We start from the raw sequence: 27,202 nt of genomic DNA, 5'->3' as shown, positions 1-27,202 counted from the left end.
CTAAAAGAAAAATGTATCAAGATTACAAGTAAAGGACCTGTCCACCTGAAGAGCTCTCTTGTGCAATACCCCCCCTGCTCTCGCACAACCATGTGAGCAAGCAGAAGCTGTGAATGTAATCTTCCCCTAAATAACTTTTTTTCACTTTCTGCAAAATGTTTCTGCAGGTCATTTTTAAACGAAATACAATTTTAAATTAGGCAGTTATACTAAAGCACCAGCTCAAATGCAATATATTTTCTGGGGAATAAAGCACATTTTAAAGTTTTATGTATTATATTGGTGCAATTAAAAAGAAGCAGCCATCAAGCAACGCGCTTGCTGATTTGCAGTGCTGCCCTGTATTTGACTGTTCTCTTCAAACAGTGTTGTAGCTGCACTATGTTAAGGAAATTGCACACAATGCAGCCAGAGCAAAGTGCTGTTTTAAAGAAAACAGCCTGTTGTGAAGCAGCGCTGCAAAGCGAAAGTGCCAATGGTTCCCTCATGTATCCCATTCTTTATGCAGACATGCTGCATTTTCTGCGATGTCATCTCAGATCACAGCATGTTCTGCCTTGGGGACCATGAGACAACTCACCTGAGCTCATCTTAGCGAATGCTTCCATTCTGAACGTGGAAATCATGGTGAGGGAAATCTCACTTGTGAAGAGTTACCCCACAGGGACAACAACTTTTATATCAATTCTGTTGATCTTGGCTCATTTGACTCATCAGCAAATTGTGACCTCCTCACTTATATAGGTGCTTCCCTAATTTGCAACATTTTGTATCTGTAACGTCCAACATGCCAAATGCCATAATATCTGCTGGGTCTGCAACTATCAGTGTGGTGAATGCCACCACCTATTATTATTATTGTTTATTTATAAAGCACCAATAAATGGTACATTACAATCATAAGGGTACAATACAATAAAAACCTTACAATGAGACATAATGTAAGACTATACAATGTTCATTACTACACTTACATTGACAAACATAAACAAAAGGAGAGGAGGGCCCTGCCCTTGAGCTAAGGTTGCCACCTCGGCCATGTTTTCCTGGACACTTATAAATTACATATGCTGTAGGGTGTGCAGGGAGGAACATGTATTGTGCTGTCCAGAGGCTCAATACATGTTCCGCCCTGGTTACCCTGCAGCATGTGTAACTCATAAGTGTCCAGGAAAACATGGCTAAAGTAGCAACCCTAGCTTGAGCACAATCAGTTGTAGATGCAGTTTGTAGTTCAAATGGTAAATGACAAGCTAATGAAAATGTGTTTAATTTGCAAATGTCTCTAAAACCAACCTTGGAGAGAACATGCGAGCGATCTGCAATATCAATTTGAACCACTTCCACATTCTTCCAGACATCTGGCTCTAGTTTGTGTACCTGCAAATATATTTCACCAAGAAAGTCACAATGAAATTCACATTCTATTCACAGAGTTGAAGACTTAATGAGGTACTAGAGAACAGATATTGGTAAATTAATAAATAGGCATAGCTTTTACTCAACAGCTAATATACAGTTACCAATCACATGGATCATTTCAGGTCCAAAACTAATGAAGTTATTTCATCCCTTACATTGTACTGTAATATTTTCTCCTATTAGATGCGTTTTCCAGTAATCCATTTTAACTGCTGAAGTATTGTTTACAAATAGCTACTTTACCTTTATTTTGCCATTTGAAATAGTTTATTTTGTCTGTTGAAACTGCTACCTATGCTGAAAAATGTAATACTGTAGTACTGGCTGTAGAAAAGCAGAAAAAACGTCCCAATTGAAGCAAGACAGAGAGCAGGCCATTTGAAAGGGTGTTACTGCAGTTGCTTTGAATGCGATGAATGATTATCTGCTGTTTGCAGAGTACATTGTCCCTTCTATAATATTTAAGGGAATATAGATGTTGAATTTAATATCTATGTATATTACAGATCAGCAGTTAAGCACTGCATTACAAAATATCTGCATATTTTTATGTCTTTATTGGAGTGAATGGCTTTCTAAGATTACATAAACACAGCTCCAGATGCGGTATTGTATAATTGTTTTCAATTCCGTTTTATTGAATCATTTCACTGAGTACAGTCGTACTAAAACGTGCACTGGTTTTCATAAAGATGAGAATTAAAGGGACATGAAACCCAAAAACTTTCTTTCATGCTTTAAACAGAGCATACAATTTTAAACAACTTTCCAATTTACTTCTACTATTTAATTTGCTTCCTTCTCTTGTTATCCTTTCCTTAAAGTTTTTTCTAGGTAAGCTCAGGAGCAGCAAAGAACCTAGCTTCTAGCTGCTGATTGGTGGCTGCATATATATACACCGATTGTCATTGGCTCACCCATTTGTTCAGTTAGAAATCAGTTGAAGCAAAGCGCTGCTCCTTCAACAAATGATACCAAGAGAATGGAGCAAATTTGATAATAGAAGTACATTGGAAAGTTGCTTAAAAATTGTATGTATTAAAAATGGTTTGTATTAAATGTATGTTCTACCTAAACCATGAAAGAAAAATTATGGGTTTCATGTCCCTTTAAGATAATAAAACAAAGGGAAAAAAGTAAAAAGAAAAGAGAAAAGGGTCGGTCAATTGAATATTAAAGGGGCATGAAGTTAAAATGAAACAGTCATGGTTCAGACAGATCATGCAGTTTTAAGATACTTTTCAATGTACTTCTTTTATCAAATGTACTTTGCCCACTTGTTATCCTTTGTTGAAAAAAATATCTAGGTAGGCTCAGGAGCAGCAATGCACTACTGGGAGCCACACACACACATACTTGTTGTCACTGGGTCACTTGATGTGTTCAGCTAGCTCCCAGTACTGCATTGCTTATCTGGAGACAACTTCAACTATTTGTTTAACCCCTTAATGACCACAATGTACCCTGTATGTCACTGGTCGTTAAGGGTTTTTTCAGGCCATAATAGCACAAGTCTAGCAAGAACACGCTATTAATGCACTCCCTCCAGCAGGCTTTGTGGAATAGAGCAGTCTCAATGCTGGTGGCAAGACCGCGCTATAAAACAATCAAGTCCCAAAAAAAGGCCAGCGACATACAGGGTACGTCGCTGGTCCTTAAGGGGTTAAGGGACAGTCTACACCTTAGTCATCTTAAAGTCTTACTTTGATGACATCTGGGCTGCATTAAAGGCTTCACTAGTTACAAAAGACTCACTAACTGGATTCAACAGACTGTCAATGTTATTCAGAAGAGTGACTAGATGCAGCTCAGATTGTGATGTCATAAGGGGGCGGAGCTTGCCAGCCATTTCAAAGTGACTAGAAACCATAGTCATTTTAAAATAACCTTTTTTACTGTTACTGCTGCATGATATAGAAAGGGTGCAGGAGGATATTTGCAGCTTAATCTAAAGTTTTGACTTTAAGATGACTAAGGTGTAGACTGACCCTTTAACCTCTCTGCATGGGTTAAACATATATATATATATATGAGTAATAGTACGATAATACATTGCTCTAACACTAAGCATTTTGTCTTTGCACTTTTAGAAGATTAAAGATATTCCAGCAGTGTACAGACTTGCAATTTTATTGTTGGCTCTGGGATACAATGCATCTAGCGATGTTTACATTTTTGTGTAGTGAGTGGGTCAAATATCTTGCAACAATAACCTTTCTCCATCTTTCTGTGGGATAAGATATTAATTGCTATGCATGTCCAGTAAAAAAGTGAGGACTGTCACAACAATCTAGCAAAGGTAAAAGGACATTATACACTAGATTTTTCTTTGTAAATTATCTATTTATATAGCCTATACAGGTGCTTTTTTGTTTTTTAAATGTATAGCTTTGCTTATTTTTAAATTACATTGCTCTGAATATCAGACTCCTAACCAAGCCCCAATGTTTTAGGAGAATACTAATGTATCCCTACTCCAGCTTGCTCCTGTTTGTGTAAAGGGTCTTTTCATATGCAGAGGGAGGGGGAGTGTCTGATATTTCCCACTTTCAGTGGGAGTTCTAGAAAACCTTTTCAACAGAGCTAGACTGGGAAGCTTCTAAGTAAGTTTTTAAACGGTTTTATACTGGATTTTTATATCAGTATCTGTGCATATTATTCTTTATAGTAGTGCCTATTACATGCAGTTATATGAAAATTAGTGTATACTGTCCCTCCCAATTAAAATCAGCGATTACCCTTAGCAAGGATATGCTCTTGTGAAAGTCAACAGTTCTTATACTAACTGTTGTCCAGGATGACCCCTTATTGAACTTTGATAAAAGCCTGGAATATCACCATTAAAGTAAGACTCTGGTGAGATGATGATTTAAAGTGATGGTAAATTCATACCAACTGCTCAACATATTTTTAAAGCTCTTATCCTAGCTAGCATATCGATATGCTTTTTTAATAATAAAAACATCAGTTTACGGAATAACTTCAATTTTATTACGGTAACGTTACAGTTTTATATTCAGCCTCTTGCGAAAATTTTCTAAGCTACTGCTTTGATTGACATATGTTTTAGCCAATCATCGGCTCACCATGCACCCCATGTTAAAAAGTACTTGCACGCTCCTGTGCTCTGAGCTCACTAATTGCGATGCAATGCGCATGGGCAACTCTTATGCTACTTGCGCAAGTGAAATAGAGAATACTCAGCTCAAGTAGCATAAGGTGGTGTGCATGCGCATTGCATCGCAATTAGTGAGTTCAGAGCATCAGAGCACGGGAGTGTGCAGGTACTTTTTAACATGGGGCGCATGGTGAGCCCATGATTGGCTAAAACATATGTCAATCAAACCATTAGCTTAGAAATTTTTCGAGAGGCTGAATATAAAACTGTAACGCTACCGTAATAAAATTGAAGTTATTCAGTAAACTGATGTTTTTAATATTAAAAAAGCATATCGATATGCTAGCTAGGATAAGAGCTTTTAAAATATGTTGAGCAGTTGGTATGAATTTACCATCACTTTAACTTCTAAACATACAGCCATTAAAACTGTCCCTTACTTGATCAAATAATAAGCTATATTAAAATCAAAGTAAGACAAATAATATCCTTTTCAAATGTTACATTTAAAAAAAAAAAAAGAATTGGGGGCGTGTCTCTGGGCAGCACCTTCAATGGTAGCAATATTGGGAGCTCCGTGTGGATCACTGTTAATCTGCCTGTTATCAGTGAATTAATTGACCATCCAGTTATATTATTTTTAAATACAGATTCTACAGATCAAGATAAAGTGAAAGAAATATCTCCCTTGAGAATACCACTGTTGCGCACCAATCCGGAGCGTTGAGGCCTAAGGAAAGCTCAACACCCCCCCCCCCCCCCCCCCGGTAGTAATACAGACCGGGTAAGCAGTGCACAAACACTGAACAATATATTTCATTTGAAACCAACATCACCTATGTTTACATAGTATCATCCTTGCTATACAGGATAGATAGCTGGATAATTCAGAGCCTTCCTCACCAGCACATACCTACTAAAGATGGCGTCTAATGCCGAAACGATAATTGCAGCCGTGACAAGGCTACTACAAGATCACCAAGTGAGGATACAACAGGCTTGGGCTACTGAATGTGACGGCCTTCGTGTGCTAGCTAGACAAGTTGGCCACCGCTATACGAAGCCAAGAGACCCTGCAGAGAAAACTGAAGAAGCTGCAAGTTACCAAGAGCCTATTCCTAGCTTATCAAGCCCAGTACCTCAAGCCCAAGCCTTGGCTACGGCAGTACAACATTTGAGCCCCCCTGTTAAGACCTTTCCAGCAGTGGATGAATACCCAGATGACGTCCCGGTCGTGAGCGGGATACAACTACAAACTTTCAAGCAACAGCAGATCGCTACGGCAAGTGCAACCAGCGCTGAAGTGAATGTCGTACCCCCATGCCCAGACATAACTCACCTGTCACACTGCTCTAGTGATATCAGCGAGATGTGTCCGGAGTGTCGCAGTTGGAAGGTGACAGCGGGGGAACTGAAACAGCCTGGGGTGAAACCTACCTACCGGGAGAGTACTAATGTGGAGACTTGGGCCACAGCGGTGAAATCCTCCACTGCACACCATTGCCTACCTTTGGAAAGAGCGAGACCGAGTGTTTGAGCATCAGTGTGGGGCACCTTTCAGGGAACTCTCTGCCAGCCCTTGGACCGTGTAGACACACTTTACTTATGCCGGCCTTTTAACCCTGGGGGCTCCCAGACACGATCCCATACAGTGACATGCCTGCCATCCCACTGGGAGCGCATTGGGGAAAAGAAGGGGAACAGTCTCCCACGGGGCTATGGGCCGCCTGTGCACAGACTTTTATGATCTGGTAGCGGAGCTGAAAGATGGACCGTCAGTTTTGGGTAACATAAGAACCGCCACTCACCAGCCTTTTACCCCGGGTGGCTTAACTACATGCTGTCATCGGCAGCCCTATCCAGTACTGTAATGATCACCTCACCTAATACACCCATTCAAGAGTACACGGGACGCTCCAAACCTCAGGTCTGGCGCAGGGTAAAAATCCTCTATGAACTGAGGCGATTAAATGATTGCATAGCTCTGTCGCAACACTCACTATGTTTTTTACGTTAGACCTACCTGGGACTTGGTCACATAAGTGGACTATGGTTAGTAATGTTATCAGCTGAGAGAACTCTTCGAGTGTTAAAAGGTAGTCTGCTGCCTATGTCTTGTTTAGCGCATGATAATGTGAATGTTTTGTACCCTACCACCTATTTTATTCTTTTTTTGAAAACCTGTTGTACATAGATGACATGAGAGAGTTATAGTGAGGCTCCTGGCATTTAGAAAAGAACTAGAATATTTGCTGCACGCCATTCTGCTTCCAACATAAGCCTTATTACCTCCGTTAAGAGCCCACAAGCTCCTCCATTACATTAACAGCTATTAAAAGCTGTATATGACTATATTTACAGCTAGTATTCGCTTTATTACATAGTTATTGCTGTTACCTTATCAGGTTTTTCCCACTCTAGTATTAGATATTATTAAGATGCCTAAATAGTCACCATACAGGAGCTGTTCAACATATAGGCAGGGACTGCAGTACATGTAAGCTAACACAACACACCAGGCAACTAACAACCTAAACTACTATGGATTGGCCTCTTTGGTTCATTGTGTGATGATACCCCCATGATATATATCACTATCAATGTTTACAGGATATATAGTACAGGCTCTGAAACATGCAATAGTGTCTCTAAATAATGCATATTTTAACTGTTTAACACCATAAATAGAGGCACCCTGGGCCTCAAACTTTAGAGTCCCTTTAATCCCACATGGGCCTGAGTATCAGTCCTTGTCCTGTAGACTGCGGCCAAGCTCATAGGATAGACTAGGCAATGTATTAAAAAGGCTCTGAGTAACCCTGTGAACTAACTTTGTATGATTGATGCACTGTCTCCTCTTTGAAGAATATTTCTCTGGGCCCCCTCTGGAACTTATATACGATATAGTCTGCTGTTTTCTGTCATTTGTTGATAGTTAATGAGAATATAACCCCAGGCGCTACCTAGATAAGTGGCTCAATAGCAACTAATACCTGTTATAGCAACCCATCGTATTTAATGTTGGTTACTTGTAATTCTAGATTATATCTCGGGTCCAAGAGTGGTCCATTTTATTATTTTTCTATTCTCCCCCCACAAAGAGCCCCACCATGTTATAAAGCTATTCCAGGGGGTCCAAGAGAGGCCCTATATATCTCCGGGGGTGAACACTTTATCTCTTATTTTATCATATTTTAAGGGGACACACCTTCATAGAAAACATGAGGTTAATTTTTTGTTTTTTTTCTATATGCATTCTAAGACAATGTTTGTATTCATATTTTGACATGACTGTATCCGGAGATTTTGTTTATCTCTTCTTGAATTTGCATGTCATTTGAATTATCGCTTGATTGTCATATTACGTACTAAACCTCAATAAAAAAAAAAAAGACAAAAAAAAAAAAGAATGAACACCACAAACACTGTCAGTTAATAACGCTTTAAGGGACATTGTATTGTAAAAAGGAAATGTATGCTTACCTGATAAATTTATTTCTTTTACGATATGACGAGTCCACGGATTTCATCCTTACTTATGGGATATCGCCTCCTAGTCAGCAGGAGGAGGGAAAGAGCACCACAGCAGAGCTGTATATATAGCTCCTCCCTTCCCTCCCACTCCAGTCATTCGACCGAAGTTAGGAAGAGAAAGGAAAAGCCAAGGTGCAGAGGTGACTGAAGTTTAACAAAAATAAAAGACCTGTCCTAGAAAATGACAGGGTGGGCCGTGGACTCGTCATATCGTAAAATAAATAAATTTATCAGGTAAGCATACATTTCCTTTTCTTTTACAAGATATGACGAGTCCACGGATTTCATCCTTACTTATGGGATACAATACCAAAGCTATAGGACACGGATGAAAGGGAGGGACAAGAAAGGAACCTAAACGGAAGGCACCACTGCTTGAAGAACATTTCTCTCAAAAACAGCCTCGGACGAGGCAAAAGTATAAAAATTTTAAAATTCGGAAAAAGTGTGAAGAGACAACCAAGTTGCAGCCTTCCAAATCTGTTCAACAGAAGCATCATTTTTGAATGCCCATGAGGAAGCCACAGCCCTAGTAGAATGAGCCGTAATTCTTTCAGGAGGCTGCTGTCCAGCAGTCTCATATGCAAAACGGATGATACTCTTCAGCCAGAAAGAAAGAGGTAGCCATAGCTTTCTGACCCCTACGTTTTCCAGAGAAAACAACAAATAATGAAGATGATTGACGGAATTCTTTAGTCGCCTGCAAGTAAAACTTCAGGGCACGGACCACATCCAAGTTATGTAACAGACGCTCTTTCTTAGAAGAAGGATTAGGACACAATGAAGGAACAATAATTTCCTGATGAATATTTTTGTTGGAAACAACCTTAGGAAGAAAACCAGGTTTGGCACGTAACACTACCTTATCGAAATGAAAAAATAAGGTAAGGAGAATCACATTGTAATGCTGAAAGCTCAGAATCTCTGCGAGCAGAAGAAATAGCAACCAAAAATAAAACTTTCCAAGATAATAATTTAATATCTATGGAATGCATAGGTTCAAACGGAACCCCTTGAAGAACCTTAAGAACTAAATTCAAACTCCAAGGAGGAGCAATAGGTCTAAACACAGGCCTGATTCTAGTCAGAGCCTGACAAAAAGATTGAACATCCGGAATATCTGCCAGACGTTTGTGTAGCAAAATAGATAAAGCAGGAATCTGTCCCTTTAAGGAACTTGCTGATAACCCTTTCTCCAATCCTTCTTGGAGAAAAGATAAAATCCTAGGAATCCTAATCTTACTCCATGAGTAGCCCCTGGATTCGCACCAATAAAGATATTTACGCCATATCTTATGGTAAATCATTCTAGTAACAGGCTTACGTGCCTGGATCAAGGTATCAATGACCGAATCAGAGAACCCTCGCTTAGATAAAATCAAGCGTTTAATCTCCAAGAAGTCAGCTGCAGAGAAACTAGATTCGGATGATGGAAGGGTCCCTGAATGAGAAGGTCCTGCCACAATGGAAGCTTCCACGGTGGCAGAGAGGACATGTCCACCAGCTCGGCATACCAAGTCCTGCAAGGCCACGCAGGAGCGATGAGAATCCCCGAAGCTCTCTCCTGTTTGATCCGAGCAATCACCCGGGGAAGGAGAGCAAACGGTGGAAACACATAAGCTAGGTTGAACGACCAAGGCATCTATCAGTTCGGCCTGAGGATCCCTGGACCTGGATCCATATCTTGGGAGATTGGCATTCTGACGAGATGCCATAAGATCCAGCTCCGGTCTGCCCCATCTGAGAATCAGGGTGGCAAAGACCTCCGGATGGAGTTCCCATTCCCCCGGATGAAACGTCTGTCTGCTCAAAAAATCCGCTTCCCAGTTGTCGCTAAGGAACTCCTTGTTCCTCCCTGATGAGTGATGTAAGCCACAGTCGTGATGTTGTCCGACTGAAATCGGATGAATTTGGCCGAAGCCAACTGAGGCCAAACCTGAAGCGCATTGAATGTTGCTCTCAACTCTAAAAGAATGATTGAAAGCAGAGACTCCGAACGAGTCCATACACTCTGAGCCCTCAGGGAATCCCAGACTGCTCCCCATCCCATCAGGCTGGCGTCCATTGTCACTATCACCCACGAGGGCCTGTGGAAGCATGCCCCCTGGGACAGATGATCCAGCGACAAGCACCATAGAAGAGAGTCCCTTATCTCCTGATCTAGATCTATTGGAGGAGACAAAATCATATAATCTCCATTCCACTGCCTGAGCATGCTCAGTCGCAGAGGTCTGAGATGAGAACGAGCAAACGGAATGATGTCCATTGCTGCCACCATTAATCCAATTACCTTCATGCACTGAGCCACTGACGGCCGAGGATTGGACTGAAGGGATCGGCATGTATTCAGAATCTTGAACTTTCTGACTTCTGTCAAAAGGATTTTCATAGATAGAGAATCGAATAGAGTTCCCAAGAAAACCTTGTTTGTGGAACTAGTGAACACTTTTCCAGAGTCACTGCTCACCCGTGAGCCCTTAGAAAGGACAGAACAATGTCGGTATGAGACTTTGATAGCTGAGAAGACGACGCCTGGATCAGACTATCCAGATAAAGCGTCACTGCAATGCCCCCAGTCTTAGAACCGCCAGCAGAGACCCCAGCTTGTGAAAATTCTGGGTGCCGTGGCCAGACCGAAAGGAAGAGCCACGAACTGAAAACGTTTGACCAGAAAGGCAAACCTCAGGAACCCGTGATGATGTCTGTGGATAGGAACATATAGATATGCATCCCTTAGGCCCATTGTCGTCATAAATTGACCCTCCTGTATAAACGGAAGGATGGTACGACAAAGAGCCATCCAAAGGAATTGAAGTCCGAGAAAACTGTATAGACTCTTGAGGTCTTAAGATAATTTAGAAGGTTCCCTCCTTGATTGGGAACTACAAACAGAGTAAAGGAAAAAAACCTGCTCCGGTATTGGAACAGGACAAATTATTCCCATGGAAGAGAGGTCTCCTACACAACGTAAGAACGCCTCCTTTTGTAGATGGTCTGCAGAGAATCTTGAAAGCAGACCCCTGTCCACCTCTAATTCCCGAAAACACTATTTTCAAATATTCCATTAAGTCCAGTTTCAACAAGGCCGTCTAGGAACAAAGCATTAAACTTCTAGACTCAGAACATACATCTGAATAACCAGACTAACCCCAAAGCTCAGCGAGCTGGGACAGAGAAACCTGAAACCTATCCCATTTTGAGAAGGATAGGAAATAAAGGAAATGGCCTTGAAGCCTTTAGGATAAGTAGAAGGGCAGGTAGTATGGAACCCCAACAGCCAGACCGGGATTTGAACTCCAAACCACTTACTTACAAGGACCCTCAGCTATCCACTAGGCCACAACAGAATAGCTGTATCCTATCCAGAATCTTATTCAGGGGAGATTCTGACTAATAGAATCAGACACATATGGAAGCCACTGTATGAAGTGGGAAAAGCGCGCCAATCACCCACAAGGGACTCAAGGCGCTGCTCAATTCTCAGAAGTATGAGAGGCTGAGTGAACCTCTCCGGAGATGGAACCTGCAACCCTTGGGCTGCTACAGAGCGCAGCCACAGAGACTTAGCAAGCTGAGCTATCTGCAGTTTTCCAATCTTCAGCCCTATAACCTATGAAAAAAATCCAGCTGTATTCAAAGGAAAAAGTAGTTCTCTTGGCAAACTGGAAACTACTCCCCTTACCCTAGGCCACGTCTGCCCAGCCCCTTAGTTAAGATGGGTATTGAAAAACAGCTCGTGGAGTATAGGGAATGCATAATATGCAAAGAAAAAAATCTGTACGGAGCAGTAGAGGAAACGCAGGGTACTGCATGTGTGTCCTAACATTCTGTGGACACTATAGGTTTGTGGCATAAAATGACCCTGCCAAAATACCCCCAAACAGCAAACGCTTTAACGGAGGTTCAAAACAGAGTGTAAAAGTTAATAACAATTGACACTTAAACATTTTTTTTTTTTTAAAAAAAGGAAAAAATTATCGTCTTATTTCTGTGTCAGAAACACTCCAATTAACATGGCAATCTTTCTGTTAATAGACAACGCTATGTACAGTAAAGCAAGCCCGTCTTGTGCCACAATTTCCACTGAAGGATGCAAGAAACCGCAGAGCACTGCATGTGGGTCAGAAAAAAACAACACTCTTTGGACATTATATGAGAAATTTGTGCATGTATTGACCAATGTCAATTGACACAAGAAAGATGTGACTGCCTCTTTAAATTATAAAGTAACTTTTGTGTGCTGCAGACCGTTATCTTTGGTATGCTTCAGTGCCATACCAAGAAACCACAGTCTCCCGCAGATTTTTTTTCAATAAATAACAGTAGGAAACAGAGAACCCTGCACTGCAGGGGTTACTAAAATCAATTTATATATGAGGACACACTTTGCGAAACCCAGAACCCTTCCGGATATCTCTAAGGAGTAGTTAGACCTAACTCTATCTTCTTTTGATTAAAAGTCTAACCAGTGTAATAGCCGTAGCGCTATCACTAAGCGCAACACACAGCTATCCAGTCCCTTCCGCTTCTCCTGCAGTGTTTTACCGCTAAAAGGAGAAGGAACAGAAACTCTGGCCATCGGAAGCACCAAATAAGTGCTGCACCATTAAATCGGCACCATGCAAGCTCCGCCCCTCGTGGGCGTTGCAGCAAAACACTCCCGGTCGCCATTATTATAGGCCAAACGACCGGGATCAAAATAACAAGCTGGTTTTTCCCCCATGTCTAGGAAGCGGCTTAGCCCAATAAAGATTTTCAGTAAGATTTTACCAGCCCTGCTTGTTGTGTAAACACGTCTGCCCCTGCTTTAAGTGCTTTCACTGATCGCACCCTCACACTGAGTTTACTGGTGCATTGGCCTGTGAAAAAATCAGGCGGTATGAATAATCCCCTCCCGGTCGTCATCATCACTAAGGTAAAGACCAGGGGAAAAATAACAGGTTGCTCTCTCCCTGCACCTAAGTCTAGGAAGCTGCGCAGCCCATATTTCCAGACCACAATAAAAAAAGGCAGACAGAATAAACCTTCCCGGTCGGCCACTTTATAAAACTTTACAAAAAAAAAAAAAAAAAACTGCTCAAAGTCCCCTATAAACTTTAGGAGAACTGCATTAACGTTAACCCTTAGAAGGATCCCCAAGGTGATGAGGTCTGTGTCAAAACCAATAAATAAAGTGTCTAAACTTATTCTGAGACTTTCTAGTACCCCAGAAACAAAGCCAGCACTTACCTCATCTTCTGCCTGGCAGCAAGGCAGGCTCCAGGTGTAAGAGGTCATATCCCTCCCATGGACCTGAGAATGAAGAGAAAGTCCTGAGATAGAATGTCTCAGGGTTTCCAAAGGCAGGGCAGCAATAATACATGGAAGGCACAGTGAGAATTATGTCCCACAAGTTTCCATAACTCTAAAGCCACCAAATGCTTCTCTTTTAACTGAAGAGACTGATCTGGTTTAGGCTACACCCCAGAACAAAGTAGCACACTTTGGCACTACTGTAAAAAATAATAAACTCTTGATTGAAGAATCTAAAACTAACACCTAACTTTACCTCTTCCTATCACTAACACAGGCAAAGAGAATGACTGGGGTGGGAGGAAAGGGATGAACTTATATATACAGCTCTGCTGTGGTGCTCTTTGCCTCCTCCTGCTGACCAGGAGGCGATATCCCATAAGTAAGGATGAAATCCGTGGACTAGTCATATCTTGTAAAAGAAATTGATTTCCTGTTAATGTGTTTGCAATGCCTTGTCATACTAGCTGCAGAGTATAAATTGTATCAGAAATTGCTCCTTTATGTTTTTGTATATGAAATAGCTGTTTTTGCTAATTGAACACACAATCCATTTCAATAGGCTGAGCTTGCACAATGAGATGGAGGCCGTGAAAGGGGGGAGAGTTAGCGCTATAGACTACCCTAATGCCAAGTACAGAGGCCTCAAATAAGCCCCAAAGTATAGGAGTTATATGAATAAGGTATTAAATATACTGCTTATGTGAGATAATAGTGTGAATACACTGGTAGTGCAGAATATGAGGCCTATGTATCAAAGGTCTTGCGGACCTGATCCAACAGTGCGGACCAGGTCAGCAAGATCTCGCTGAATGCGGAGAGCAATATGCTCTCCGTATTCAGCATTGCACCAGCAGCTCACAAGAGCTGCTGGTGCAACACCGCCCCCTGCAGAGGCAGGGAGGTGTCAATCAAACCGATTGCACTCGATCGGGTTGAATTGTGGCGATTCCTGTCCTTTCCTGCCCAGGCGGACAGGGTTATGGAGCAGCGGTTTTTAGACCGCTGCTTCATAATTGCTGTTTCTGGCGAGTCTGAAGACTCGCCACAAACACGGACCCATAAGCTCCATACAGAGCTTGATAAATGGGCCTCTATGTCACTATTCTTTACAATAATATTGCTATACTTATGTTATAAAAAACTATAACTAGAGATAAGCTAGAAAAAAGCAGATTACAAAAGTATAATTTTAATACACAAATATAACATTAAAAAAATAACTCGGTCAGATCTTTTTCTGGCCTTGTTCTGTGGTTTCATCTCTTTTGTCTCCATGACGTTTTTATGACTATCAATAAAGGTCATTTTTTTACTACAGAGGCTTTTCTGGACTACTCCCTTTTGTATTTGCTGTTATTACCGCGGGCTACAGGGGTCCGTTTTGTTGTCCTGCTTCAAGCCTCAATCTATACCTACACAGCTTATTCACTGACTACCCTAAGAGGTTATCCTATTGGCAGATGACGTTACGCTTGGAATAGGTTTAATGGGTCCTACCTCCGGTCACATGACCTAGCAGCACACACAAGATATCAGTGTTTCAGTGAGGATCTTTAATGGAACACTGTGCCTGGAAGTTGGTGAAGATTTCCCCTGGTCTGAGTGAAGTTGACCACTGCTACCGTGGCATTTGAAGCCCTTTATGGGGGTGAGGGAAGAACCTTTAAGCTTATATATGTGATTCAGCTTACCTTGATGGTTTATCTAATTATTGTCTATACTCTCTTTTGCCTGTTATGCGGTCACTAACCAGAATGGGGTGATCCGCTACAGGTCGCCTATGCTATTTAGGTATTCTCTCCACATTTTGCCTGTGAACGTTGCAGGAGTGTGAGAGTCTGAACCGCAGTGTGCAAAGGGGTATATTCATTTTTCACGTTAAGGTCTACTGAGTCTTACCCTCATTTAATGTGACTCATACCACTTTATGGACTCTGCATTCACGATTGTCATCCAGTATTTACGGCCATATATTCCACTTTTTTTCTGTCCATCTTGTTTTTGCATTAAAAAAATAATATATATAAAATACACAATGTGGTAAAACTATGCACGTACTGAAGTAAGAGAGGCACTCAAATGTCGTAATAGAGAATATAAAACATATGAACCTCAAATGTAGGAATATTTCTAATATGAGGAAAGCGACTTGAGAAGAACCCTGCTTGTCCACTGTGCCGCAGGAACGGACGAAGAACAAAAGATACCTGGATAACGAACTTGCTTTTGAGAGGCAATCCATTCCCTCAGTTTGGCAACATTCTTGCACCACATAATTACACTACAAGTCTCGACGGAGAGCGAGTAATGTCAAGGTACTTTATCCCCCCTTTTTTTAAGATATTATATAGGACATCTTAATATCTTTTAATTTATATATTTTTTTTTACGATTGTTTCTTTTTTTCCTATTTTTTAGTCTGGACGTCCAGCTTTTTAAGAGCAAAACCTGGTTTAAGGTTTTTTTAAGTGTTTAAATGGGTATTGAGTTTTCAGTGTTTATTGTGACACATTTTAGCAGTGTGTGAAAAGTGTGTATTTAGGCTATAGGCATCTTACATATTATCAATATAGACATACAGTACACATATCTAGCCTCTCGGTATCGGACTCATCATAGCAGTCGCATCTATATAAACTTGACTAGACTATTTCCTGCTGAAAAGCTTAACTAACGGCTAGATTACGAGTTTTGCGTTATGAGGGGTGTGGTGCTAACTTGCACGTCATTGTCACCGCTCACTTACCTACAGCGCTGGTATTACAGGTTTTCAGAAACCCGGCGTCATTAGGCAAGAAGTGAGCGTAGAGCAAAATTGTGCTCCATACCGCACTCCAATACCAGCGCTGCTTAAATCAGCGGTGAGCTGGTTGTACGTGCTCGTGCACGATTTCCCCATAGACATCAATGGGGAGAGCCGGCTGAAAAAAAGCCTAACACCTGCAAAAAAAACAGTGTAAAGCTCCGTAACGCAGCCCAATTGATTTCTATGGGGAAACAAAATTTATGTTTACACCTAACACCTAAACACCCCTAATCTGCCGCCCCCGACATCGCCGACACCTACATTATATTTATTAACCCCTAATCTCCTGCCCCCAATGTCGCCGCAACCTACCTACACTTATTAACCCCTAATCTGCCGCCCCAATGTCACCGCCACTATAATAAACATATTAACCCCTAAACCACCGCACTCCCGCATCGTAAACACTAGTGAAATATTATTAACCCTTAATCTGCCGCTCCTAACATCGCCGCCACCTACCTACATTTATTAACCCCTAATCTGTCGCCGCCACTATACTAAATGTATTAACCCCTAAATCTAAGTCTAACCCTAACACCCCCTAACTTAAAACTTAAACCTGAGTTACACCTAACATTACACAACAATTAAATAAATTACATAAATTAAATACAATTACCTAAATTACAAAAACAAACAAACACTAAATTACACAAAATAAAAAACAAATTATCAGATATTTAAACTAATTACATCTAATCTAATAGCCCTATCAAAATAAAAAAATCCCCCCCAAAATAAAAAAAAACCCTAGCCTAAACTAAACTACCAATAGCCCTTAAAAGGGCCTTTTGCGGGGCATTGTTCCAAAGAAATCAGCTCTTTTACCTGTAAAAAAAATTACAAACAACCCCCCCAACAGTAAAGCCCACCACCCACACAACCAACCCCCCAAATAAAATCCTAACTAAAAAAAACTAAGCTCCCCATTGCCCTGAAAAGGGCATTTGGATGGGCATTGCCCTTAAAAGGGAATTAGCTCTATTGCTGCCCAAACCCTAACCTAAAAATAAAACCCACCCAATAAACCCTTAAAAAAACTAACACTTACCCCCGAAGATCCACTTACAGTTTTGAAGACCCGACATCCATCCTCAACGAAGCCAGGAGAAGTCTTCATCCAAGCTGGCAGAAGTGGTCCTCCAGACGGGCAGAAGTCTTCATCCAGACGGCATCTTCTATCTTCATCCATCTGGTGGAGCGGGTCCATCTTCAAGACATCCGGCGCGGAGCATCCTCTTCAAACGAAGTCTTCTTCCCGAATGAAAGTTTCTTTAAGTGACGTCATCCAAGATGGCGTCCCTTGAATTCCGATTGGCTGATAGAATTCTATCAGCCAATCGGAATTAAAGGTGAAAAAATCCTATTGGCTGATGCAATCAGCCAATATGATTGAGCTCGCATTCTATTGGCAATCAGCCAATAGGATTGAGCTCGCATTCTATTGGCTGATTGGAACAGCCAATAGAATGCGAGCTTAATCCTATTGGCTGATTGGATCAGCAAATAGGATTGAAGCTCAATCCTATTCGCCGATTGCATTAGCCAATCGGATTTTTTCACCTTTAATTCCGATTGGCTGATAGAATTCTATCAGCCAATCGGAATTCAAGGGACGCCATCTTGGATGACGTCACTTAAAAAAACATTCATTCGGGAAGAAGACTTCGTTTGAAGAGGATGCTCCGCGCCGGGTGTCTTGAAGATGGACCCGCTCTGCGCCAGATGGATGAAGATAGAAGATGCCGTCTGGATGAAGACTTCTGCCTGTCTGGAGGACCACTTCTGCCGGCTTGGATGAAGACTTCTCCCGGCTTCGTTGAGGACTTTTCCCGGCTTCGTTGAGGATGGATGTTGGGTCTTCAAAACTGTAAGTGGATCTTCGGGGGTTACTGTTAGCTTTTTTTAAGGGTTTATTGGGTGGGTTTTATTTTTAGGTTAGGGTTTGGGCAGCAATAGAACTAAATGCCCTTTTAGGGGCAATGCCCATCCAAATGCCCTTTTCAGGGCAATGGGGAGCTTAGGTTTTTTTAGTTAGTATTTTATTTGGGGGGTTGGGTGTGTGGGTGGTGGGTTTTACTGTTTGTATTTTTTTTTACAGGTAAAAGAGCTGATTTCTTTGGGACAATTCCCCCGCAAAAGGCCCTTTTAAGGGCTATTGGTAGTTTAGTTTAGGCTAGGGTTTTTTTATTTTGGGGGGGGGGGCTTTTTTATTTTGATAGGGCTATTAGATTAGGTGTAATTAGTTTAAATATCTGATGTCTTTTTTATTTTGTGTAATTTAGTGTTTGTTGTTTTTTGTAATTTAGGTAATTGTATTTAATGTATGTAATTTATTTAATTGCTGTGTAAGGTTAGGTGTTAGAGTAACTCAGGTTAGGTTTTATTTTACAGATAAATTTGTATTTTAGCTAGGTAGTTAGTAAATAGTTAAAGGTACACTGAACCTATTTTTTTTCTTTCATGATTCAGATAGAGCATTCAATTTTAAGCAACTTTCTAAATGACTTCTATTATCCATTTTCTTTGTTCTTTTGCTATCTTTATTTGAAAAAGAAGGCATCTAAGCTAAGAAGCCAGCAATGTTTTGGTTCAGAACCATGGACAGCAATTTTTTATTGGTGCTGTCCAATCAGCAAGGACAACCCAGGTTGTTCACCAAAAATGGGCCAGCATCTAAACTTACATTCTTGCTTTTAAAATAAACATACCAAGAGATTGAAGAAAATTTGTTAATAGGAGTAAATTAGAAAGTTGCTTAAAATTGCCTGCTCTATCTGAATCACAAAAGAAAAAATGTGGGTTCAGTGTCCCTTTAATAACTATTTACTAACTATTTTACCTAGTTAAAATAAATACAAACTTGCCTGTAAAAACATAATTTATGCTTACCTGATAAATGTATTTCTCTTGTAGTGTAGTCAGTCCACGGGTCATCCATTACTTATGGAATATATCTCTTCCTAACAGGAAGCTGCAAGAGGATCACCCAGCAGAGCTGCTACATAGCTCCTCCCCTCACATGTCATATTCAGTCATTCGACCAAAGCAGACGAGAAAGGAGAAACCATAGGGTGCAGTGGTGACTGGAGTTTAATTAAAATTTAAGGTCTGCCTTAAAGACAGGGCGGGCCGTGGACTGACTACACTACAAGAGAAATAAATTTATCAGGTAAGCATAAATTATGTTTTCTCTTGTTAAGTGTAGTCAGTCCACGGGTCATCCATTACTTATGGAATACCAATACCAAAGCTAAAGTACACGGATGAAGGGAGGGACAAGGCAGGAACATTAAACAGAAGGAACCACTGCCTGAAGTACCTTTCTCCCAAAAATAGCCTCCGAAGAAGCAAAAGTGTCAAATTTGTAAAATTTTGAAAAGGTGTGAAGCGAAGACCAAGTCGCAGCCTTACAAATCTGTTCAACAGAGGCCTCATTTTTAAAGGCCCAGGTGGAAGCCACAGCTCTAGTAGAATGAGCTGTAATCCTTTCAGGAGGCTGCTGTCCAGCAGTCTCATAGGCTAAACGTATTATGCTACGAAGCCAAAAAGAGAGAGAGGTAGCCGAAGCCTTTTGACCTCTTCTCTGTCCAGAGTAAACGACAAACAGGGAAGAAGTTTGACGAAAATCTTTAGTTGCCTGCAAATAGAACTTCAGGGCACGGACTACGTCCAAATTATGCAAAAGTCGTTCCTTCTTTGAAGAAGGGTTAGGACACAGTGATGGAACAACAATCTCTTGATTGATATTCCTGTTAGTAACTACCTTAGGTAAGAACCCAGGTTGAGTACGCAGAACTACCTTGTCTGAATGAAAAATCAGATAAGGAGAATCACAATGTAAGGCAGATAACTCAGAGACTCTTAGAGCCGAGGAAATAGCCATCAAAAACAAAACCTTCCAGGATAACAGCTTGATATCAATGGAATGAAGGGGTTCAAATGGAACGCCTTGAAGAACATTAAGAACTAAGTTTAAGCTCCACGGCGGAGCAACAGACTTAAACACAGGCTTAATCCTAGTTAAAGCCTGACAAAAAGCCTGAACGTCTGGAACTTCAGCCAGACGTTTGTGTAGACGAATAGACAGAGCAGAAATCTGTCCCTTTAACGAACTAGCAGATAAGCCCTTTTCTAAACCCTCTTGTAGAAAGGACAATATCCTAGGAATCCTAACCTTACTCCATGAGTAACTCTTGGATTCGCACCAATATAAATATTTACGCCATATCTTATGGTAAATTTTTCTGGTAACAGGCTTCCTAGCCTGTATTAAGGTATCAATAACCGACTCCGAGAAGCCACGCTTTGATAGAATCAAGCGTTCAATCTCCATGCAGTCAGCCTCAGAGAAATTAGATTTGGATGTTTGAAAGGACCCTGAATTAGAAGGTCCTGTCTCAGAGGCAGAGACCACGGTGGACAGGACGACATGTCCACTAGGTCTGCATACCAGGTCCTGCGTGGCCACGCAGGCGCTATCAGAATCACCGAAGCTCTCTCCTGTTTGATCTTGGCAATCAAACGAGGAAGCATCAGGAATGGTGGAAACACATAAGCCATGTTGAAGACCCAAGGGGCTGTCAGAGCATCTATCAGCACCGCTCCCGGGTCCCTGGACCTGGATCCGTAACAAGGAAGCTTGGCGTTCTGGCGAGATGCCATGAGATCCAGATCTGGTTTGCCCCAACGAAGAATCAGTTGAGCAAAGACCTCCGGATGAAGTTCCCACTCCCCCGGATGAAAAGTCTGGCGACTTAGAAAATCCGCCTCCCAGTTCTCTACGCCTGGGATGTAAATCGCTGACAGGTGGCAAGAGTGAGACTCTGCCCAGCGAATTATCTTTGAGACTTCCAACATCGCTAGGGAACTTCTGGTTCCCCCTTGATGGTTGATGTAAGCCACAGTCGTGATGTTGTCCGACTGAAATCTGATGAACCTCAGAGTTGCTAACTGAGGCCAAGCTAGGAGAGCATTGAATATTGCTCTTAATTCCAGAATATTTATTGGGAGGAGTTTCTCCTCCTGAGTCCATAATCCCTGAGATTTCAGGGAGTTCCAGACTGCGCCCCAGCCTAGAAGGCTGGCGTCTGTTGTTACAATCGTCCAATCTGGCCTGCGAAAGGTCATCCCCTTGGACAGATGTGGCCGAGAGAGCCACCATAGAAGAGAATCTCTGGTCTCTTGATCCAGACTTAGTAGGGGGGACAAATCTGAGTAATCCCCGTTCCACTGACTTAGCATGCACAATTGCAGCGGTCTGAGATGCAGGCGCGCAAATGGTACTATGTCCATTGCCGCTACCATTAAGCCGATTACTTCCATGCACTGAGCTACTGACGGGTGTGGAATGGAATGAAGGACACGGCAAGCATTTAGAAGTTTTGATAACCTGGCCTCTGTCAGGTAAATTTTCATCTCTACAGAATCTATAAGAGTCCCTAGAAAGGGAACTCTTGTAAGTGGTAATAGAGAACTCTTTTCCACGTTCACCTTCCACCCATGCGACCTCAGAAATGCCAGAACTATCTCTGTATGAGACTTGGCAGTTTGGAAACTTGACGCTTGTATCAGAATGTCGTCTAGGTACGGAGTCACCGCTATGCCTCGCGGTCTTAGTACCGCCAGAAGTGAGCCCAGAACTTTTGTAAAGATTCTTGGAGCCGTAGCTAATCTGAAGGGAAGAGCTACAAACTGGTAATGCCTGTCTAGGAAAGCAAATCTTAGGTACCGATAATGATCCTTGTGAATCGGTATGTGAAGGTAGGCATCCTTTAAATCCACTGTGGTCATGTACTGACCCTCTTGGATCATGGGAAGGATGGTTCGAATAGTTTCCATTTTGAATGATGGAACTCTTAGAAATTTGTTTAGGATTTTTAAGTCCAAGATTGGTCTGAAGGTTCCCTCTTTCTTGGGAACCACAAATAGATTTGAATAGAATCCCTGCCCGTGTTCCGTCCGCGGAACTGGGTGGATCACCCCCATTAGTAAAAGGTCTTGTACACAGCGTAGAAACGCCTCTTTCTTTATTTGGTTTGCTGATAACCTTGAAAGACGAAATCTCCCTTGTGGAGAAGTTTTGAAGTCCAGGAGATATCCCTGAGATATGATCTCCAACGTCCAGGGATCCTGGACATCTCTTGCCCAAGCCTGGGCGAAGAGAGAAAGTCTGCCCCCCACTAGATCCGTTTCCGGATAGGGGGCCCTCTCTTCATGCTGTCTTGGGGGCAGCAGCAGGTTTCTTGGCCTGCTTGCCCTTGTTCCAGGACTGGTTAACTTTCCAGCCCTGCCTGTAACGAGCAACAGCTCCTTCCTGTTTTGGAGCGGAGGAAGTTGATGCTGCTCCAGCCTTGAAGTTACGAAAGGCACGAAAATTAGACTGTTTGGCCTTTGATTTGGCCCTGTCCTGAGGTAGAGCATGGCCCTTACCTCCCGTAATGTCAGCTATAATTTCTTTCAAGCCGGGCCCGAATAAGGTCTGCCCTTTGAAAGGAATATTAAGCAATTTAGATTTAGAAGTCACGTCAGCTGACCAGGATTTAAGCCATAGCGCTCTGCGCGCTTGGATGGCGAATCCGGAGTTCTTAGCCGTAAGTTTGGTTAAATGTACAACGGCATCAGAAACAAATGCGTTAGCTAGCTTAAGTGCTTTAAGCTTGTTCATAATTTCATCCAATGGAGCTGTGCGAATGGCCTCTTCCAGAGACTCAAACCAGAATGCCGCCGCAGCAGTGACAGGCGCAATGCATGCAAGGGGCTGTAAGATAAAACCTTGTTGAACAAACATTTTCTTAAGGTAACCCTCTAATTTCTTATCCATTGGATCTGAAAAGGCACAACTATCCTCCACCGGGATAGTGGTACGCTTAGCTAAAGTAGAAACTGCTCCCTCCACCTTAGGGACCGTCTGCCATAAGTCTCGTGTGGTGGCGTCTATAGGAAACATTTTCCTAAATATGGGAGGAGGGGAAAAGGGCACACCAGGTCTATCCCACTCCTTGCTAATAATCTCTGTAAGCCTTTTAGGTATAGGAAACACGTCAGTACACACCGGTACCGCATAGTATCTATCCAACCTACATAATTTTTCTGGAATTGCAACCGTGTTACAATCATTCAGAGCCGCTAATACCTCCCCTAGCAATATGCGGAGGTTCTCAAGCTTAAATTTAAAATTACAAATCTCTGAATCCAGTCTCCCTGGATCAGATCCGTCACCCACAGAATGAAGCTCTCCGTCTTCACGTTCTGCAAACTGTGACGCAGTATCTGACATGGCTCTCACCTCATCCGCGCGCTCTGTCCTTAACCCAGAGCTATCGCGCTTGCCTCTTAATTCTGGCAATTTAGATAATACTTCTGTCATAACAGTAGCCATGTCTTGCAAAGTGATTTGTAAGGGCCTCCCTGATGTACTTGGCGCCACAAAATCACGCACCTCCTGAGCGGGAGGCGAAGGTACTGACACGTGAGGAGAGTTAGTCGGCATAACTTCCCCCTCGTTGTCTGGTGATAATTTCTTTACATGTAAAGATTGACTTTTATTTAAAGTAGCATCAATGCAATTAGTACATAAATTTCTATTGGGCTCCACATTGGCCTTTAAACATAGTGAACAAAGAGATTCATCTGTGTCAGAAATGTTTAAACAGACTAGCAATGAGACTAGCAAGCTTGAAAATACTTTTCTAAATAAATTAACAAGCAATATAAAAAACGCTACTGTGCCTTTAAGAAGCACAAAAAGCTGTCACAGTTGAAATAACAATGAACCAAAATAGTTATAGCAACCAATTTTTCACAGTAAATGTATTAAGTTAGCAAAGGATTGCACCCACCAGCAAATGGATGATTAACCCCATAATACCCAAAAACGGATTAACAATTTAATAATTAACGTTTTTCTCACAGTCAAAACACACTGTCACAGGTCTGCTGTGACTGATTACCTCCCTCAAAATGAATTTTGAAGACCCCTGAGCTCTCTAGAGACGATCTGGATCATGGAGGATGAAGTAGACAGATTGTGACTGAATTTTTACTGCGCAAAAAAGCGCTAAAATAGGCCCCTCCCACTCATATTACAACAGTGGGGAAGCTCAGAAAACTGTTTCTATGCAGAAAACAAAGATGGCCATGTGGTAAAAATCATGCCCCAATAAGTTTTATCACCAAGTACCTCACAAAAAACGATTAACATGCCAGTAAACGTTTTAAACATACATTTGAAAAGTTATGAATTGTTATTAATAAGCCTGCTACCAGTCGCTTTTACTGCAGTTAAGGCTCATACATTATTTCAGTATTAACAGTATTTTCAGAGTCAATTCCATTCCTTAGAAAAATACATTCAGTGTACACACACTCATCAGCCTAATACCAGTCGCTATCACTGCATTTAAGGCTGAACTTACTTTACATTGGTATCAGCAGTATTTTCTCAGTCAATTCCATTCCTCAGAAAAATATTCTATGCTATTCCCCTTCTCTGAAGTTACCTCACTCCTCAGATGAGAACAGCCAGTGGATCTTAGTTACGTCTGCTAAGATCATAGAAAACGCAGGCAGATTCTTCTTCTAATGCTGCCTGAGAATAAACAGCACACTCCGGTGCCATTTAAAATAACAAACTTTTGATTGTAGAAATAAACTAAGTTAAAAAACACCACAGACCTCTCACAGCGACCTATCTAGTTAGGCTGCAAGAGAATGACTGAATATGACATGTGAGGGGAGGAGCTATGTAGCAGCTCTGCTGGGTGATCCTCTTGCAGCTTCCTGTTAGGAAGAGATATATTCCATAAGTAATGGATGACCCGTGGACTGACTACACTTAACAAGAGAAATAAAAATAAACCCTAAGCTAGATACAATGTAACTATTAGTTATATTGTAGCTAGCTTAGGGTTTATTTTACAGGTAAGTATTTAGTTTTAAATATGAATTATTTAGGTAATGATAGTAGGTTTTATTTAGATTTATTTTAATTATATTTAAGTTAGGGGGTGTTAGGGTTAGACTTAGGTTTAGGGGTTAATAAATTTAGTATAGTGGCGGCGACATTGGGGGCGGCAGATTAGGGGTTAATAAATGTAGGTAGGTGGCGGCAATGTTAGGGACAGCAGATTAGGGGTTAATAATATTTAACTAGTGTTTACTATGCGGGAGTGCAGCGGTTTAGGGGTTAATATTTTTATTCTAGTGGCGGCAATGTCGGGAACGGCAGATTAATAGGTAGTTTATGGGTGTTAGTGTACTTTTTAGCACTTTAGTTATGAGTTTTATGCTACAGCTTTGTAGTGTAAAACTCATAACTACTGACTTTAGATTGCGTTACGAATCTTGCGGGATAGGCTGTACCGCTCACTTTTTGGCCTCCCAGAAAAAGCTTGTAATATTGGCGCTATGGGAGTCCCATTGAAAAAAAGACATAACGAAAATTGCGTAAGTTAATTTGCGGTATGGCTAAAAAAATGTGCGGGACAGCTGTACCTACAAGACTTGTAGCAGCGGTAGTGAAAAAGCAGCGTTATAACCCATAACGCTGCTTTTTTACTCATAACGCAAAACTCGTAATCTAGCCGTAAGTATATTCTGCTGATATCTTTTTTTCCTCATATTAGAATAACCCCTACATTTGAGGTTCATATGTTTTATATTCTCTATCACAACATCTTAGTGCCTCTCTTACTTCAGTACGTACACATTGTGTATTTTATATATATATTATTTTTTCAATGTTATATTTGTGTATTAAAATTATACTTCTGTAATCTGCTTTTTTCTAGCTCATCTCTAGTTATAGTTTTTGATAACATAAGTATAGCAATATTATTGTTAAGAATAGTGACATATTCTGCACTAGCTGTGTATTCCCACTATTATCTCACATAAGCAGTATATGTAATACCTTATTCAGATCACTCCTGACGCCATTGCAGTGCATCTACTTTATCCATAGCCTAGAGCGCCAGTACTATACCCACATAATGAGAAAGACATCCGTATGTTATATATTTCTCTATACACACATGCCTCCTTATCTGATCTTTTTGTCTATAAACAAAAGCGGATACTTAGAGCAACTGAAAATGAACATTTTAGCATCTGTCACTCCCACCACCCACTGGGCTGATGCATATTCTCGTTTGCATAGCTTTTCTTTAGATAATACAAAACTATTAACATTTTCAGTATAGGTGGTGATTTTAACAGGCAAAAAATAGCTATCTCAAATGATAGGTAAAGGAGCCATTTGCAAACAATGTAATACTATCCAGCAGGTAAAATGGATCATTGGAAACACATTAAAAGAGGAGAACATGTTACAGTGCAATATCCCTTTAATAGGTAAATACTTACATTGTCTAGGTTTCCCATGTCTGGTTTATGATGAGTTTCAATTTTAATCAAAAAATCATCCTTCATGTATTCGTTCTGGAAAAAAACATAAAATGGCAAGTGATTATAATGCTTGGACATACATTACATGGTTGTATAAATACATTCTAATTTGTTACAAAGATAAGAAAATATACACATACATTTATTAAATTCCTTCATATTCACAGTGATCTCATATTCATAAACTGGTCGGTTTACAGCGTTTTGTCTGGCTGAAAGATGTAGAAGTGTCTCTATGTTGCCTCTTATTCCATAGATATATTACACCCCAGTCTATCATACTAGCATCTCATATCTCAACCCAAGCCATACATGTTTCTCAGAGTTGAAGATAATACAATATAATGATAAAGATATAATGACAGTAGACGCTCCCTGGCATAGAGAAAATTCATACAAAATCATGGGGCCTTTTTGTAAGCATTATACTGTTACTGTCATGTATGTGCGTCTCCTTCACATCCAGAACCCTGACTAGTTAGATAAACAGCTCACAGTGTCTCTGAGAGACCCTGCAATACTTATGAGACCTCTAAAATAATCTGACTAACGCTATAGATTATCAGGCCCACAGGCATGTAACACATACTGGCGTCAAACATTACATCTGTAACAAG

At 41.2% G+C, this 27,202-nt stretch overlaps 1 protein-coding gene across 1 annotated transcript in view; it reads right to left on the bottom strand.

Moving 5' to 3' along the window:
* PITPNA (phosphatidylinositol transfer protein alpha) overlaps window positions 1-27,202 on the bottom strand; it is a 173,778-nt gene that overhangs the window by 76,579 nt on the left and 69,997 nt on the right. The window contains exons 6-7 of the mRNA XM_053706235.1: window positions 26,544-26,618; window positions 1,297-1,380 (exon numbers count right to left, since the gene is read on the bottom strand). Coding sequence (XP_053562210.1) covers window positions 1,297-1,380; window positions 26,544-26,618 — 159 coding nt within the window. The remainder of the gene's footprint in view (window positions 1-1,296; window positions 1,381-26,543; window positions 26,619-27,202) is intronic.

The sequence above is a fragment of the Bombina bombina genome, chromosome 3 (assembly GCF_027579735.1).
Source record: "Bombina bombina isolate aBomBom1 chromosome 3, aBomBom1.pri, whole genome shotgun sequence".
Lineage (NCBI taxonomy): Eukaryota > Metazoa > Chordata > Amphibia > Anura > Bombinatoridae > Bombina > Bombina bombina.
This window is presented reverse-complemented; position numbering and strand designations above follow the sequence as displayed.